The 18,602-nt window shown below is 40.4% G+C and overlaps 1 protein-coding gene across 6 annotated transcripts in view; it reads right to left on the bottom strand.

The window, feature by feature from the left end:
* The window catches only part of galnt1 (UDP-N-acetyl-alpha-D-galactosamine:polypeptide N-acetylgalactosaminyltransferase 1), a 202,288-nt gene that overhangs the window by 33,779 nt on the left and 149,907 nt on the right, over positions 1-18,602 (bottom strand). For all 6 annotated transcript variants that reach the window (XM_069195001.1, XM_069195002.1, XM_069195004.1 and 3 more), the window contains 2 exons: positions 14,726-14,933; positions 3,538-3,708 (listed from right to left, as the gene is read on the bottom strand). In XM_069195001.1, the coding sequence (XP_069051102.1) occupies positions 3,538-3,708; positions 14,726-14,933 (379 nt within the window). The remainder of the gene's footprint in view (positions 1-3,537; positions 3,709-14,725; positions 14,934-18,602) is intronic.

Raw genomic sequence — 18,602 nt, 5'->3', positions numbered from 1 at the left:
TCTAGAAAAGGTATCTGAATGTGTTCTGGTTATATTAATGAAAGGAGACAAAAAAGTAAATAAAAATGTACATACAGTAGGTATAAATTCTAAACGTGAGATGCAACTCAAATTTACACGACAATGGAATACACATGCTGAAGCTGTTGGTCAGAAATTCCATTTACTGCATTATTGTGTCCTGATGAAGAGTTATTAAGATTAAAGGAAACTGAGATCATAATGATAAAAGACACTCTTAGCTGTAGCCTGCTATTGCATTTCTGCTGTGCCTCATGAAGACACAGCCAGAGGCCAGCTGTCCTGATTTAGAGGCCTCGTAGGTTTACACTCCTGCCCCGGCCTTGCATCAGTGACCTTTTTTAAACTTTCATCCCCTTCGTCGCTTTCGGTGGATGGTTTCCAGCTGTCACCTTGCAGTACAGTCACACTAGCATCCTCTCTCTCGCTCCTGCTCCTCTCCTCCCTCTCTGCATTTAGTTTTCAGCCTTATTTCGTTTGGAATAAAAAGAGCAGACTAAGGCAGTCCAAAGGAAAGCTGCAGCTCTCCATGGGAGTACTCCACAGGGAGGAGAGGTCACTATCCCGTTAACAGAAGTGTGTAGAGAACAATGTGGCTGTCAGTGCTCCTTACAGCCTGTGTAAGACTGGACTGCTCCTAAGTCATGTGCTCAACAGGACTGCAGTCTTGCCATCTTGCTAAAGCTATGCCTCCAGAGCATATACAGTATAATTCCCCTTGTCCAGAAGGGAGTTACAGGTTCAAGTCCCACTTGCAGCTACTATATATTCTGCCTCTATGTACTTTACCCAATTCACTCTATTAGACACATCTATGTTTACTTCTTCTCTAATACAGGCTGCATTACTGGCTACATATTGTAATCAATTAAAAAAAATACTTAAACCCCATTAAATTAACTTGATGTGCATATAGAACAATATTTTTCCATTTTGTAAGTTTTAAATTACCTTTGAAATTGTTGGTATGGTTTTCTAATGATGGCAAGTGTGTTATCAACATTAACATTTTCTAGACTGTATAATTAAAATTAAACTTTATTTTTCAGAAAACCACGAAAAGGTAGCATTCTTTCTATGAGCTCTGCTTTCTACTTGGTCTGCTCAAGCTGCAGCATGTTTAGAACATCCTCAGTGGTACAAGGGCATACATAACTGAGAATAATATTGCGCATTTTAAATGATCCAATTTCAATAGTCTGATTACACCAGTCCAATCTAGAAATGTGTTGAATAAATATGAAATCTGGGTTCTTTTTAATTGCAACAGAATAACCCAAAGCTATACAAATTACAGGGCCAAAAACAGTCACACTCATTGTTTCAGAATACAGAATCAAAACATAGTACCTCCCAATCACCAACAAATTTCAAGGCAGTTTGCCACTGGCGTTCCTGCTCAGAATATGCGTCTCTGTACAGAAAATGTTATTTCTTCTGCTGCTGTAACTATTTTTAAAAAGGTATACAAAAGCGGCAGTGTCTGTGCATGGAAGGTGAAATGAGGAGAGATCTCTGGTTTGACATCAATAGCAATAACTCTGCTCTTGTTGTTTGCCAAATACATCATATCATGTTTTTTCTACAATTAGTATATTATTCAATCACAAATCTGCATAAACATTTGCTGTCAATGTCAGTGTATAGAGTTTAACCTTCCTTTTCTTATTTCTTTCACTTACAGTCCCTGGATAAACACTCTCAGACAGAATGATTCAAAATGAGAACAACATTGCTTTGTACAAGTGTCAGCTGTGAATTAGGAGCTTAATATAATATGAGCCTTATGGTTTGGTCTGTACGGTGAAAAAATACCAAAGTGTAAAACAGCATTAAAAAACGAACAAATTAAACAAATACAGATCACAAAAAACAATTAGTTGATGAATGACCTTCATTTTCAAAAATGCTTTCATTTGCTGTTGTGCAAAATGGCACACAGCACTCTGTAGTCCCAATAGTGTGGAGCAGTGGTTTGGGTTCTGGACTCTTGGGAGGTTCAAATCCTAAGAGCCACTGCTGCTACAGTATATCCTTGAGCAATGTGTTTCACCCAGACTGTTCCAGTAAAACACCCAGCTGTAGAAACGAGAGCAAATGTAAATTGCTTTGTATACAGGTGCCAATTGTTCCATTTAAATGCCTAAATATAAAAAGTGGGGTAAGTTACATGAACCCATTATTTTTTATTTATATACAGCACTGTGTTCATACATAAGCGGTGTCTGCGGGAGAAATCCACACATCAAGGTCATCATGTTCTAAAAGGTTAGGAACTGCTGCTGCTCCAGTTCACTAAGCTAAATACAGTAAATGAGTATCTGAGGAGAGCTAACAAGTAGTATACCAGTATCCCATTCTAAGGAAGCTTTGTAATGGCTGTCTGCTTAATGCTATCTGGGAGAAATTCCAGGTCTATTAGCCTCACAGGCTTAGAAAGGAACTGAAATATCCCATTACACAGCACTCACAATTCCATAGTCAGACTGATCTGGAAATAAGACATGCAATCTGTTTGAAACACTGAGGGGGAAACACGTTTATCACACAAAAAGCAAGCGTTACGCAGTTCAGTTTTTGGATAGCAACGGCATACCGTATGTTCAATATGTTCTATTTGGTTAGTACTGTTTTGTTTAAAATCTCAATGCAAACTCTGATTTCAATATCCAAATGCTCCATATTCAAGCAGCAAGGATGCACATAGCTTTAAGCTGTGTAATTCAGAGGTTTAAAACAAATTAAAATGGGACTTCAAAAGAATCCTGAAGGAAAAGGACCATCCTGAAAACATACAGTGCCACTGCAATAATATCCCAGCATTTAGGTGAGAAGCACTTTACGCAGATGTTTATAAAAAGGGGCAGAGCGCTTAAGACTAGCTCTGACAGAAAAGCAGACATTTTAAAATGATGGGAGCTTTCTGCAAGCCAAATTGAGGTTCATATTAATCACCAGATAGGTGTTCCTGGGGAATGACAAAAGAACAACAGATTTATTTTGTTTTAAAAGGAACCCTGGAGGGAGGCAGGCATCACCTCCAATTTTGCTTTAATAGAGACTGACACACAAAATGCAAGCATCCGAAAGCATTATAGTATTACACATCTCACAGAAAAAAGGCTTTTTTTCCCCCCGAGTAAAGGCACTGCAATCTGAGTCACATAAAAAACAGTAATTCAGATTTTGCAGAACATAAGCTGCCTGTCTAGTGCTGAGGCTTTGCTGTTCTTACGCTATTTCACCCCCTTTACTAAAAAGCAAGTCTGGAGATGCACATGTCTGACTGCAGAGGGGGAAAACAAGAGGCAGCTACCGAACACTAGACCTTGTCCTTCACTGCAGTCCCTCAGCTCCATCTCACTTGCTATACCGCATCCTCTGTCTCGGTGTCATGACTTTGCACTGACTTTCTGAGGCTCAGCCATAACTTAGCTGCTGGTACACATCACCCTCCTGACTTACACCGCAGCCCCATGGGAGGGACTGAAAGAGCCCTGGAGTTGTCATGGTTACCTGACGGGCAGAGTCCTGTCTCCTTTCCTGCGGTCCATCTCCCTCTGGGGCACGGGGTACCAGCGGAAATTCAGCTTCCAGTTGAACCCCCCATACGTCATGTCCGATCCTGCCATATACTCGAAGGTGTCGTCGCTGATGACGTCGATTATGGGGCACACCACTGTCTTCCTGCAACATGGCCACACAGACGCACAACGTCACTTGACTTCATCCGTCACAGAGACAAACACCCCTTGACACTGCACTGCCACACATTCGCTGCCTCATAACTACCTTTTTTTCTTCTGGCTGAATTTGAAGTAAAACACTTTGACAGATGACATTGCAAACACAGAGACAACATTTCTGTATAAGAGAGGCGATAAACCAAAAAAGCCTGAAAACAGGCAGATGCTGGCAGTTAAATTAAATGTTGTACATTTTAGCTTTACAAGCTTGAGAATGTTTAAAAGTAACTTTTGCCTGCAAGACTGTTTTTTCACTTGCAAAATATAAAACACACTGTACTACATTAGGACATAACTCATTTTTGCTCCCTTACAGTAACATCAAATTATACAGACATCATTATAACAGACAATAAAACCTAGGATAACTCTGAACTTAGTGCTGTGTGCCTACAGTAAATACACTTTCCTTACATAACCTTTTTAGTTTAAGCCTTCTCATCAAGGCTTGCCTTAGCCTAGGCAGCTCACAGTTCTGTGTTATTTTCACCTAGAGTACACATACAGCACCAGAGGCAGCAGTGACACTCTGTACTTCAGCGGGTGTGCTGATGAATGCACACACTGTACTCCAAATGTTCCTACATGCTTCAGAGACATTAAAAAATGGATATCAAGCCTGCAGTCATTCTGGACCAAGCTGGGGCAGTGCAGGAGTATTTTTCTAGAAATGCATCTACTGTAAAAAGATGAGCTGTATTATGACCTGTGTTTTGGTATATACATATGTGAGAAATATAAGGTGCAGAATAATTTAAAGCATGTAGAAATACAGAGTCTATCCTTTTTCCTTATTGGTAAAAGGGAAAATCATATTCTGTATACTATGTCTAACAAACACAGTATATACAGGGTGCTGAAAAAGCCACAGTATCTCATCTTCAGGAATGTTGCACCCTCTATTTTAATAACCTTCATACTGTACAGACAGATGCTGAAAGAAACCAACAGAGAGGGTCATACAGAAAAGACTAAAAACAAAGTAAAGGAAAACAGCATAAACTTTTTTACATTGTTAAAAGAGAAATAAGGTTAAATGTTGCTGCATTAAATAGTGATGATTATTTGGTGAAGAACGTCATGAGAACATCAGACAGGTTACAAAAGAGAGACTTTTTGGACCACCTAGCCCATTTTGTAGTCAGCAATGAATAAATCTAAGGCCTACATCCAGTCTTTAAAGGAGACAGTGTATTGGCTTCAACAACATGGCTGGGCTGTTTGTTCCTCACTCCCTGCACACTTTAGGTAAAGAAGTGCTACTTTTTCTTGGTTTTAAATGCACGTCCCCAAAGTTTCCAGTGGTGTTCTCTGGTTCATGTTTAACTGCCCTTTCTGAAGAAACCTGCTAGGCTGACTTTGTAAACTTCAGTGTACTATCAGTTTCCCTCATAGTACTCTCTGTTCAAGACTCAAGGGTCTGGTTCCTACAGCCTGTCAGTGCAGGACATTCCCTTAAAACCCCTGAAGAGTTACTCTTCTCTGGAAAGAGAGCAGAACTTCCAGAGCAGCTACTGTATATCTTTTCTATAACATGGTGACCAAAATTGTATGATTTTGCGGGCGCTCAAGCAACATCAATGGCAGTACAGGCATGAACCTCATCTCCCATAATGTGCATTGTGCCAATTTAATCATGCAATCTTGTGGAGGAATAGAAAGTTCACCTATAATGACTGCAATCTAAACAGAATGATACCTTATTGCTCTACTATGTGCAAATCACACATCTGAGATACAGAATGAATATGAGGGACCCACCAGAGCACAGCGGGTACACAGGGTGACTCAGGTCAGTGCCACAGCACTTGATCACCTCTTTTCCATCTCTCACAACAAGTAAAAACTGATAAGGCTGCAAGTTAAGATGGGAAAAAAAAATGTTTGCTGGACAGCAAAGTAAAAACCACCGGTTGATAAAATTATTTTTACTACTACTACTTCTTCCTGAGGTATAATAATTTATATTAAGGAACAAAAGACAGCAGGGACTTTTGTACGAACTATTTTCTTTACTGATGGTTAATTTGAAGATGGGAAGGAGTTTTGACGTGGTTGTTTATGCACAATATCAACAGATATCCCTGATCAGGCAGAGAGTCCCAGGCGGTAGAGACTGAAGGAGAAATGATCTGAGTGTCTGAAACAGTAGAATCCCTGAAGGTGCACTACAAAATGAAGCAGGAAACTGACACCAAGGAATTAGTTTTATAGAAGGAAAATGAACAGGAAAGAGGAAAACTACTTTCTATTCTGGTTCTCTGTGTTTTAAGGCCTAATGATGCAGAGGGGAATTGGGTTTTTGTGTCACACCATAATGGAAGCCCTTTGAATGAATTTTTCTCTTTCAATTCAGACTTTAAGGTCCATGTTTCCCCAGAGATGTCCAGCTTCAGCCAAACTGCTGTAATAAGTGAAACTGCAAGTGTGTCACAAGACAAAATGCCAGACCTACTGATTAAAATATGAGTAGCTCTGGGCAGAGGAAATTGTCTTAATTGTTCTTTTTAATTAATGTCATAAATCAAAATTCCCTGCAGGAAATGCATTCATATACTTCTAAGAGGCCTAAGACACATTCTACACACACTCGTTCAAGCAAAAGCTAGAAGAATTTGAAAAAATGGGGAATGGGGAAAAAAGCACCCAAAGATTTTTGGTCACAGTGCATTTTATGCACAAATTTAACAATGTGACCTTAAAAGTTCATATCTTACTACTTAAAGGAAGAGGCCTTTGATCGGGAAGTTTGTCTTCTGAGAGTCTGAGCTAGGTCCTGAGTATTAAGTATAAGAGATAACATTACAGAAGTGCTTTATACAAGTACGTCACAAAACGGGCTTTCATTTCACAGAAAAAACTAAATGCGGAACATAATACAAAAAAATAAATAAAATGCAGGAACACAGTTCACAGTTGGGTAATTGGTTAGCTGTATTTCACAGAAATGCATGACCAAAATACAAAACACTTCCTAAGCAAAGTTAGAAGGGATTTTATACCAAGTATAATATGTGTAATTTTTTATTCTGTGGAAAGCAATATACAACCGGTTGGTATTGAAAACAAAGAATCAATTTTTTCACCGCACCACTTAATTTACCACTGGTTTTTGAAAGCAGGCTTGTGTTAGAAATGGCTCACTCCTGTCAAAAATCATATTTTTATGGCACATTGTGGAATACGAATGTCTTTAAGAACTCTCTGGCAGGGTTGAGCAATCGCAGGCAAGCTGACTACATTCATTATTATTTGGAAAAACTGGTCCTAGTCAATTACTTTACTGTGTATACCAGGCCCCTTGGCAACTGATCACTCCCATACTTAAAAAAAACAGGGCAGTTATTTTGTAATTAAATACATCCTCTTATCCAGGGATATTTTGTCACCCAAGATAAAGAATGCTGCATTTATCCCCCACTGAACATGTAGAGAACTTAGCCCTGAAACCTACAGTAGAATGCAGCAGACCCAGTATCTGAGACTCGTCCCCCTTTGGGGTGATTGATGTCCCAGCACTGCCAGACGCCGAGCTGAGAAACACACAGCCACTCTCTCACCTGCGGAGGGGGCTGACACTTAAGTAATTAAATGCCCACCCTCTACTCTTCTCTCCCAGCCTTTCTCTAATGGCAGCTCATTGGACTTTAATTCCATTTTTTCCCCACAGAATTCATTACCACTCTGACTGCAAACCTTGGCACCTATTATTTAAAAAAAAAAAAACAGATACAGTACCTGAAATATTTGTATTAAATATTTTGTCTAAAATGCAAATAAATACCTTCAATTGTGACTGCATCTAATGTAGCCGAATATTAATGGATGGTTATAAGGGTGAAACTTCATATGGTGGACAAATGAACTGCTTATTAATCCAAAGCATGACAGAAAGATAATCTAAAGAATGTAATCAGACCACTTTAATGAATTGGCCAGGTTACGGTTTTCATTGTTTTGTGGTCGTGGGTGGAAATGAGGGCGGCACAGGGGTGTTTTGGTTAGCATTGCTGCCTCGCAGTGCTGGGGACTGGGGTGCTACCTGTGTTAAGTTCTCCCTGTGTTTGTCTGGGTTTCCTCCTGGTGCTCTGGTTTCCTTCCACAATCCAAAAATGTACTGGTTAGTAAATGGGGTTCTGGCAAAACCTGCCTGGTGTGAGTGTGCGTGGGGTGGTCCGGTGGCTCTATGGCTAAGGTTCTACACCTGTGGCTGGAAGGTTGCCGGTTCCCGTGGCTGGCATAGGAATTCTGCTCTGTTGGGCCCCTGTTCAAGGCCCTTAACCCCACCTGCTCCAGGGGCGCCGTATAAATGGCTGACCCTGCGCTCTGACCTGAAGCTTCTCTCCCTGTCTGTGTGTCTCATGGAGAGCAAGATGGGGTATGCAAAAAGACAAATTCTTAATACAAGAAATTGTATATGGCCAATAAAGTGATCTTATGTTTGTGTCTGTGTGCCCTATGATGGACCAGCATCCTGTTCAGGGGTGTACCCTGCTTTGTGCCCATTACTTGCTGGGATAGGCTCTGGTTCCCCTACAATACTGAATCGGAAGAAACTGTTAGAAGATGGATGGAAATGAGCTCAATAACACTTGTGAAATGGGGCCTCTCGAGAAGCTCATCTGGTAACAGGGCTCATGCGAATGCGCGTTCAAGCCTAGGAGATGTCACTAGTCAACTGTGACAGGGATAACCCAAGAGGGTAGAGGGGAGTTGGTTGGTCAGGGCTCTCTCGGCTCATTTTCCAATCAGCACTTAAACCTCCAGCACGGGGCTGTGGTGCCTGGGACAAGCCAAAAGACGAGCTACTCAAAGCTGGGTGTGTCAGAAAAGTCTGTCTGCACCTCCTTATTCTCCCATGTTCAGTTGAAGGGTTTGTAGGGGCAGGCTGACACGTGGAAAATTTGTCAAAAATAACTGGAGATTCTAATTTTGTAAAACAATAACAGTTCTGGAATAAAAGGCTTTGAGCACCTGATCTGTACTTAGAATTCTTCCACTCAGTAACTGAGGTCAGAGTTGCCCCTTGTACACTGTGCATTGTTATAAAGGTAGTAATGTGACTACGTGGGGATGGAACTGGGATTTTGTGCCAGTGTAGGCAGCTGAGGGTCTATAAGCAGGGCTACAGTCCATGCATCACTCAACTACCTGACAGTGCACTTAAAATCACAATCTGTCTAAGAAGACCAAACATGACAGTGAGCTCTTCAGGCTCCAGAACGGCTACAACCTTAAACACACTTTCACTTTTTTTTGTGCATCAAAAAACAGAGTATTGTCTGTCCCCATAATCAGACTGCTTTGCAGAGCCACTGAGCTCAACAACTAACTAGGCTTTTTGAGGAAAAAGGAAATAAGGTGAGGTAGATACAGTAAATGTTTTGAAGCCTTTGCCGGATTGTTACACCGGTGCTATTGAGCTGTGATTGTCCAGCCCAGAGTCAATCTAACAGGAAGACACGAGGCTCCACAATACAGGTGATTGACACATTCATATAAATAACTTCAGTTATTGCAGAGTTCATGGCAGTCTATTCATTGTATGGATGTGTAAGCTGCAGTTGTTATAATGGAGAGATAGTGTTGATTCTGAATTCATTGTATTCCTTTCTCTCCATTCAGAGGCAACTTGTAATTCCTCTATGGTTAAGGCAAAGCCCCACATTATGTATTTTTAAATTGAACACAAAAATGTATTGATTAGTTAGGAGTAACTCAAATAATTCTGATTTAAAAAAAGCTAGGGTGGTGCTGATTTTTTACACTTACCTGTATATGCTTTATTTTTAGGTTTTCCAAAAAGAAAAAACTGTATCAATAATCTAAGCTTATTAAAGGTTAGAAAATAAAAACTGCTACACTTGAAACTGTTGACTAATGTAAGCTTAATGTACGTTTACATCATACAGTACAACTGAAATAACAATAATGATTCTGTATTACAAGCAGAGTGAGTCAAAAAGGATAACAGTGGGAAGATTTAGGCTCAGAGAAAATGCTATTTTTTCCAGTTATTACTTGAGAGAACATGCTTGTTCCATACTCTGTTTGTGCAAACAAACAACAGCAAAGAAATTAAACCCTATGGCTTTTTGACCGGCTATTTATTTTCTTTCTCCAGCATGTCTCTTTGAGTGAGCGGATTTCTGTGACTTATTTTCAACACTTGGCCTCCCAGACTAGAGCTCTTCCAAAATAACCACCTGATTCATTAGCATGACAAGCATTTAGCTCGAGCTGCATAAATAACACATCTCTTTAGGCACATTATTACATTTATGCTGTGGTCCAGGGGTCCTAGATTTATATTCCTCCTAGGAAAAAAAAGTAGCTTTATAAGCAGCATTCCGGAACCCCAAATCTCCTCTTCATCAAGTGTGCAACTGGGGTCAGAACACTGCATTCTCCAGCACCATACAGTTGAGTTAGTGCAGTGCCACTCTGTCTGAGCACACAAAGGGCATGGATAAGGCTGCTTTCTAGCATGGATTTACTGCCCCATCTACATTAACCAGCTCTTTCGAAGGAGGAGAGTGCAATCACATTCAGCCTTAGGATGAGACCTTGAAACAAAAAATACAGAGACCTACCCTGGAGGTTCAATTAAGATACCTTCCTTCTACAGCTGCATCTTCATAACCTAGCCTCAGTCCCTCCAGCTCTAAACTGAACTTTCTAAACAGAAACAAAACAGACTTTCCACTATTTACTCACATGACAATCAGCTAAACTTATGGAAAGAATACGGCTTTTCTGTGACCTTAGAAGGTGGGGATTAACCCATGAGCACTTAAAATGGGGGAATATTTCAGAGAGGACATTCGTGTCATATTAATTTGTGTTTTAATTTTGCAAAAAGGTTTTCAATAATGAATAGAGCTGTTGTATATTGCACTTCTGTAAATGTGAGAAGAAAGTCACACAGAAGCCAGTCTCGACAGCCCTAGCAATACAATCCTAGAAGAAATACAGTGTGAACTTCATGTAAAATTTATGTGCAATTTCCATGAAAGTACAATCAATTTTACTCAATAACTCTTTGATGAGAGACCCACTTATTCTCCACCTTATTACATTAAGGTCACAAAAAGAAGACCATTTCAAAGTGCCTTCTGTTAGAACTACAGTAGTTGGCTTAGCTTAATCCACTGATAGTGGCATGATCCTAGAAATTGTTTAAGGCTATTTGAGATTATTTAGGAAAAAACAAAATGACATGTCCACATGCAGATAACATGCAGCTTTAGGACTGTATGGGATTTCACAAGGTGGGATTTAATTTAAATGAATCCTGTTTTTTCTGACCTGAAAATTACACAATCATAGCAGAACACCTACAGTACACATAATCAGCATTTTTTAATTCATGGACTTGCTTTGTTCATCACAACTGTCCATCCTGAGTTCTTTTTCCCATACAAAAAAAAACTGATTTTCCATGTAGTACAGTCTACAGACACCGGATTAAGTTTGACCAATAAATACCTGAATAAAGTTAATATATATTCTATGACATTGCATTTATAGTGATTATGAGAATAGTTATTTGTAATCAATTGCAGGCCCTTGATTGAACTAACATCCTCAAATGTTAAGTCTCAATGTAATTTGAAAACTAGATCTGTTCACAGTAAGTATAGAAAAACAACATTCTTTATCAACTAAATCACTGAGAATTTCAGAACTGCACTGGATGAATGTTCACAAGACCCAGCTGCTTCTGAAGACTGGGGTTGTGAAGACTGTGTGCTAAAGGAGGCTGAAATGATCAGTCCACTAACAAAACACGTATTAAAAAAACTTTAAAGAACAAATAACAAAAATAATAAGCATTCTAACCACAGAAACCAGTGGTTCTCAATCCTAGTCCTAGATTACCCCTCTCTCTGCTGGTTTTTGTTCCAGCTGGGCCTTTAATCACCAGTTGTAACTGCCACCAGTAACTGATCTGCTTGCGTTCTGCTTTTCTATGCACTCAGGGCTTGGTTTAAAAATACATTAAGTTACATTAATGGACAACTTCAGCATGCAGACATGTACCCTTTATGCAGGCTTTTCTCAACTTAGTAATTAAGACTGCTCCCTTTTTTCTGACTAAACAGCTCTTAACAGGTAATCATTTGATATCATCTGATGATGAACACGCACAGGTTGGAACGACACTATATGGTCCTTAATATAAAATATTCTCATGCTGACTCGTGAAGTAGACACCGTTTTTTTCTACACTTTGTTTTGGCTTTGATACACTTAAAAGGATAGGTCATATTTCACATTCCAAGACCTTCTGGTTAGTGTGAGCCCAAGAGTATAAGAAAATCAAAATGCCACCCTGGTTAAGTTATTGCTGACATGTCAGTAGAGGACGGCAGGTTGTGGTTTACTAGCTATAAGCCTAACAGCTATTGAGTGGTTTTTGTTTTTGTTAGAATGACTAATGGTGGGGAGCCGAACAAGGTCGCCCGAGCAGTCCCTCTCAGATATGATAAGCAAACACGGAAACTGGAGAGCACGGCTTTCCGAATACAGTATTGGAACAGGATATCATAGCAGGATACAAGACACTTTGGCGGACTGTGGTGTTGACACTGAAGAGGAATTCCCTGGTGCGTCTTCACATCCGCAGCCCAGAGTGCGGCCATGTGCGCTTCACGGCTTCGCGGCCAAAGTAGCCTTTCACTTTCCAGTCCTCCACAAAGGAAAAATACAAGAATTCAAATGGCGTCAACTGCTCTCTCTGATAAATAGGAAGGTTGACACCTCTAAGTTTCAAATACAATAACGCTAATGCAAAAATAAGGTTAAAAATAGAACTACAAGTACATTTGTACATAAAATTTCACCTTTCCCACTCTGAGGACAGCTCTCAGAATGGAGACAACTACCAGCGTAAGGTAATTACCTTCAATTTCAGATTATTTTGCGGTAAATAGCCAGTTAGTCGATTCCCTTTGTCATTGAGCAACCAGGTCAGGAGAAATCTACCCCGTTCGAAACCTAGTCTGATGGTATTAAAAACGAGGGATGGCAGGTCAACCCACCCACCCTCGGAAAAAACAAATATAACTGCAAACGGTGATCACTGGTCGCCAAGCTGATACTGTATATCCTTTTCATGGGCAAGGATGTTTTTAGACACATATGGCTTCCTATGTGACTTCCAAAACAACCATGACATGTGCACTTCGTAAGCAGTTAAAAAGATTTTGACTCTGAAGTTGAAAAAGAAGATCTAAAGTAGGTCAAAGGGAAGACCATAATGTCCCTTTGTGTTCTGCAGTAACCATGAACCTATCTGCACTCATTATGGAGTTGAAAGTTAATTTTTCATTTGATCAGAAGTTGGGGGCAGTATTTAAGGCTGATAAAATCATGTGACCAGTCAGCTGTATTTATTTGTGAACTATAATTCCAATAACCTACTACTTATCTGTGTTATTTAACAAGCGTAAAACAATCGAATATCATTTTACTGCATTACATGTAAAGAAGAAATTTAATGGGCATGAGGCAACCTGTTAAGTAGGAACTTGTTTGGATCAAAAAGGAACACGTCCTTAGTCTATGTCTATTGTCTACCAGGTTTTAATCCAGTCAGCTATAGGTAAGTGCATTCAGAATGTTAAGGAAGATGAACACCATTTGAATGTTAAGGAACGAGTAAAAGTTAATTCCCCACTGAGAAGCAGGAAGAAGAAACAGCTGTTGAGCCATCTGCAGTTAAGAGGGAGAGAGAGAAAGAGATATAAAAGCACAGGAGATCAAAAGACGGAGCAGGTGAAAATGGGTACGGAAAGGGACCAAAAATGAAGAGGCAGCATTCAACATCCTGTTCCAGCAGTGTATTCTGAAAGATGTGTTCTCTAGTGTCCGTGTTTTCTTAGAGATGTTCAGTAGCCAGTCAGAGCTATAGCCATTTTTTTTTTAAGTTAACCCCAAATGTTTTTCTTCTCATCCTGGCACAGAACATCAACCCCCAACGTCTTGCCATTGAGCAATCCTTCTCCTGTCGATGTCGAAGTCCACCACATCTTCATTTTCAGCTTCTTTGACCTTTATGCTGTGTATTTTAATTAGTACTGTTCATTGTAAGAAATCCACACGTGTGTTACTGTATATATTGACACTATCGGTAACAGATGCGTTAACACAAAAGAGTTATCATGAGACGCGTTGGAGCTCGTTAGCAGTTAGTGGCATGGCAGCCAGCTGAAGGCTCCTACAGGTACATGAGCCGCAGTTTGTGCCGCGCACTCAGCTGGGATTCAAACGCCACCTGCGGCAAAATGTCACGAGGCAAAAAAAAAGAAAACATCACATCAGCTGTGTGAAGTGGCTTCCCGAGACTCCCCGAAATATTACATGCATAAAGTCCTGGAGAATACTTACTGTAAATAACAAGGAAATTCTGAAAAACCTCTCAATTTAAATAGAAGTGCTTAAATCCCAGTTATATTTTTGCCACATATGGAATAAAATCTAGATTTCAAATAAAGAATTGAAAGACATTTTAATTTGGCTAATATTTAATATTTCTTTTTGCTATGAATGGCTAGGCAGCTCTATATAAGCGTCACTTGCAGACAGGTGTCCCAGATGGCGATAAATCATTTTGTAGACACCTTTACCCAAGACGACCCAAAGGATCACATAGCGATTCAAATGACATAAAAATGATGCTGTACAAAACCACAGACTCAAAATTCAGAAATTAAACAGTAATTTACAATAAAATGCATACAGAATGGAAGGCAAACAATATTCAGACTGCAAAAATACAATAAGATCTAACAAAGACATTGGACATGCAGATCTGACAATGTAATGAACCCAATACTGGTCACCCATCTCGATGAACCTACCTTGTCTTCAAAACTTTGCAACATAGAAACCAAATTAAACCCTCACACAATGTTGGGCTTTTTTTTATATCCAGAAACAGAGCTGTACTCTACCTGTCCAGTTTGATGCGGGCGAGCAGGGGCTCCAGCCAGCCCACAGTGCACTCACAGTGGGCGTCCAGGAAGGTGATGACCTGCCCAGTGGAGATGGAGGCCCCCTTGAGCCGGGCTCTGATGAGGCCTGACCGCTGGTCCATCCGCACCACGCGCACTGGCACCTCCAGCTTCCGCACATACTGCTCCAGCGGCCTCTTCAGGAAATCTGATGGACAGGCAGGTCAAGAAAAGACAGTGGCTAACAGGGCAGGGCCATTCGCACTTCCACCCTTCCCTTGCACGAAGCTCCCCTGGAGATGCGCTGCAGCAACACAGCTTTGCTTCATCAGTGAGACACGCCATGGCCAACATGCCAGTCTGCTCTACAGAGAGCAGATCAGACATGGACTCTGATGCTCCGCTGTTTGCTGGAAGGACTGCTAGACTTCTTAAAAAGGGTACAAGTCCAGCCAAAGAGCCCAATAGAATTGCCTCATCTTATTTGCTATGTAAGGAAAGAAATTAAATATTTCTTTGTATTTTATCACTTGGCTGTCCAAATGCCAGAGCTGATATTCCAATTTGGCCACCTTAGCAGTGTCTGAATCATTGCACAGAACAATACAGTATGTTCATATAACAATAACCACATACAGTTTGTTGCACGACCTACCTATGAGCACAGAACATTGAGAAAACATCACTGTTGCCCATTGTCAGAGGCTAACATGAGTCTCGCATGCTTCTACCATAAGAAGCAAGATTTGTGCTGTTATTGAGCATTAGACCAGAAACAACTATCATTGGCCTCACTTGGTCCCTGCAAGACAAGGGATACTGGGGTGCCAAGTTATGAAACAACCCAACACCTTACCCTGAGAAACAGGACTGCCAGTGCAGATGCTGTAAACACGACAAATTAGATATCAGAAAATTGGTCACCTTAGGAGAGTCAAAAAGCAACACAGTCAAAATAACACGTACCCTCATAAAATCATTAGGACATGACTGGAAAAACTAAAAAGCCTCACCGGTGTGCACAGCCTGAAAGGCTTTTTATTTTAGGAAAGAAATCAGAGAAGAAACAAGGCAAACAAGGCTGTCGGAGACCAACGTCAGCAGACGAGAGAGCTTGAATGTGATTTTACAGAGAATAATCTCTTTATGTCCAGAGAACAAGAAGAGAGTTATTAATACTAAACAACAGAAGTCTAGAATAATGCCTACAAGCTCTTTTTTTAACTTGATCCTAAGTGAACTTGGGAATCCCCCGATATTTCTGTAAGACATCAAGAATAAAAATCTTGTGCAAATTGTACTAATGGGAGAAAAAAGTATTTTGTGTTTAGCTTCTGATTGCAAGCTACAGATAAACCTATAAAAAACATTCCGACATTGCAGGCTGGGACTTCCAGAAGTCAGTGTTATCTGAGCTGCAGCCTCCACACCTTTCTAAGAACAGAGGAACAATTCCTCTCAGTCTAACGCTCTTCATTAAGAAAACAAATCAGCCGGGACCAGAGGGATTTTCATTCTTTCTTTCTCTTTCATCATTTGGCTATCCAAACGTCGGGGACGATATGCCTTTTCTGCCACCTCAGCAGCGTCTGAACCACGGCGCGGAAACGAGGAGCACTTTGTCGGCCAAGTGCCCTTTTCGCCGAATGTGCAAACAAAGCTTGATGTCTTTAAGAAGAGAGATACACTGCAAGGACCTCAAAAAAAACCCAAACAAAACAGGAAAATAAGCAGGGAGTGGCTGTTGGTCTGTTGGAACGGCCCAGCTGTGAGGTGTGAGAATGGCGTTGATGTTACACATGAGTCTAAGAGCCCCTATATCTCTGGCCTCTGCCTGGCCGCCTGACTGCTTCGATGCTGCATTGAGTGAAATAGCAGGGGGACTGCAGTCTACTGGGTTGGCTGGATAGAAGACCAAAAAAAACACAACTGAAACAGCTGACACTGATGAGAAGCATGGTGTGGTAACGGACACACGCCTTTTACAATGCTATTCCTCTAAGTGGACGGCAAATACATTTTTTGATAGCTGGCAGTTGCTTCATTCCATCAGCTTCTGCAGGGAACCACCACAGTCAGAGGCCGGCTCAGCGCAGCTCATCCAGGAAAGATGACTCAAGGCACGTGAAGGAAACAAATTTCACAGATGGGGGTCCTAACATGAGGCGTTCATGTGGTCCCCCGTTTTCCTCTGAAGACCAACGGCAAGAGGAATCTGGTGTCCTCTGACAAGCAAAACTGTGAGAAAAGTGACACAACGAGGTGACAATGCCTGCCTTGGGAGGCATTTTCAGTTAGAGGTCAGGGTCTGGCAGGCATAGGGTTCAGTTTTCCACTGTGGGCAAAGCTGCTCTCTCCTTACTAAGATAATTAAATGGGCTGCAAGCCAACACATCTTGCCTACAATGAAATAAAAGAGCCAAGTCTTTAATACAGAACCTATTGATCCCAAAGTGCAGAGCACCTCATGGCCTCAGCACGACAAGCATAGAAACTCATATTAAGCCATTTGGGGAACTTTTGGCATATTTTTTATTTGTACAGAGCAATTTTTAACCTCTTGCAAAAGACAACCTTTGAAATGAATGGGCATATCTACTGAATACAGATTTAGTTACCCAGTACATCAAGATAGGTTTAGAAGTGAGATTTATACAGTAACATTTTGGTTACTGTTGTCCAGTACTCAGGTCTCAAGTTCTTCAACTCCCTTCTTTAGAAAGTCTGCTTTGAAATGAGTTTTTATTAACCTTGCTTCTTTTTGGCTGAGATTTAAAACTGCTTGCATTTTCAAACTTCAGATCCCAGAAAAAGAACATGGTAAAAAATACAATTCACAGGCCAAGTAATTGAGATTTGCTCAGACGACAGGTGATGAGATGCTTATTTTCCTAATGTACCGCCTGCTACTAATGCCATATTTATATATGGTTTTCCAACTTCCATTTCATGTTTTTAACCTTCTTTTTCTTAATTACTAGCAGTAATCCCCAACACTTATTTCACTAAATAAAGTTTCATTTAAGTTAAAAAAGACAGACAATATGAACACTATTAAAAAAGGTTTTCAGAATTAATGAATCAACAGGAGATCTCTGCACTGCATGATCCTGAAGCTCTTTGATTTGTCTTGTCCTTGATGCTTGAAACACCACATCGCACGGGAGCTTTCAGACATTTGTGTCACAGCCTCAGCTAATCTTGTATCTCATCAATAATAGACGAGACGAACTCAGAGATGATTTGCTCAGATCAACCATGGCTTTCAGAATAATCTCTCTTTCAATTTCTGTGTCTGAAGCAGAAACTCTGCAGACTGCAGTGAATGGACTGCAGCTTCTCTTGTGCATTCAAATAGGTGATCGGAAAGCGCTGATTCCTGGAAGAGAAATCAATAGGAATTAATGTACTAAGCCAGATGGTAAAGTTTGCAGGACCAGTAATACCAGCTTTCTTTTGCACTGTATAGGATGTCTATTTAAAACCTAGAAGCTCATAAGCCTGAGGACAGTCATCTTTCCAGTGTCCTCCTGTAGTGAGTCATTTCCTGTGTGTATCAGGACTTGTGCCAGCAACAAGTTTCTGAACTATCAACTTTCCATGTTTACACCAAAAATATCTTGGCAATTACATTTTAAAGCGCTAAATAAAATAAAATGTAATTCCCTCCAAACAGCTAACCAAAATCCTGCAAAATCCAAGTGCCTGAAGAATTAATTCCTTTGTTAAAGAAACATCTTTAATCCCATTACAAAAAGTGCAGATATATTTTTTAATTATCTTATCGTCTTTGATTTTCGTCTGGAGCAAGAGAGAGCAACACACTTAAAGGAATCTGAGAGAGGCAGGGTGACAGCAGTTTGTGAGGACTCTTCCA

Source organism: Lepisosteus oculatus, chromosome 10 (assembly GCF_040954835.1).
Source record: "Lepisosteus oculatus isolate fLepOcu1 chromosome 10, fLepOcu1.hap2, whole genome shotgun sequence".
Classification (NCBI taxonomy): domain Eukaryota; kingdom Metazoa; phylum Chordata; class Actinopteri; order Semionotiformes; family Lepisosteidae; genus Lepisosteus; species Lepisosteus oculatus.
Note: the sequence above shows the minus strand (reverse complement) of the source record. Positions and strands in the feature narration are given on the sequence as shown.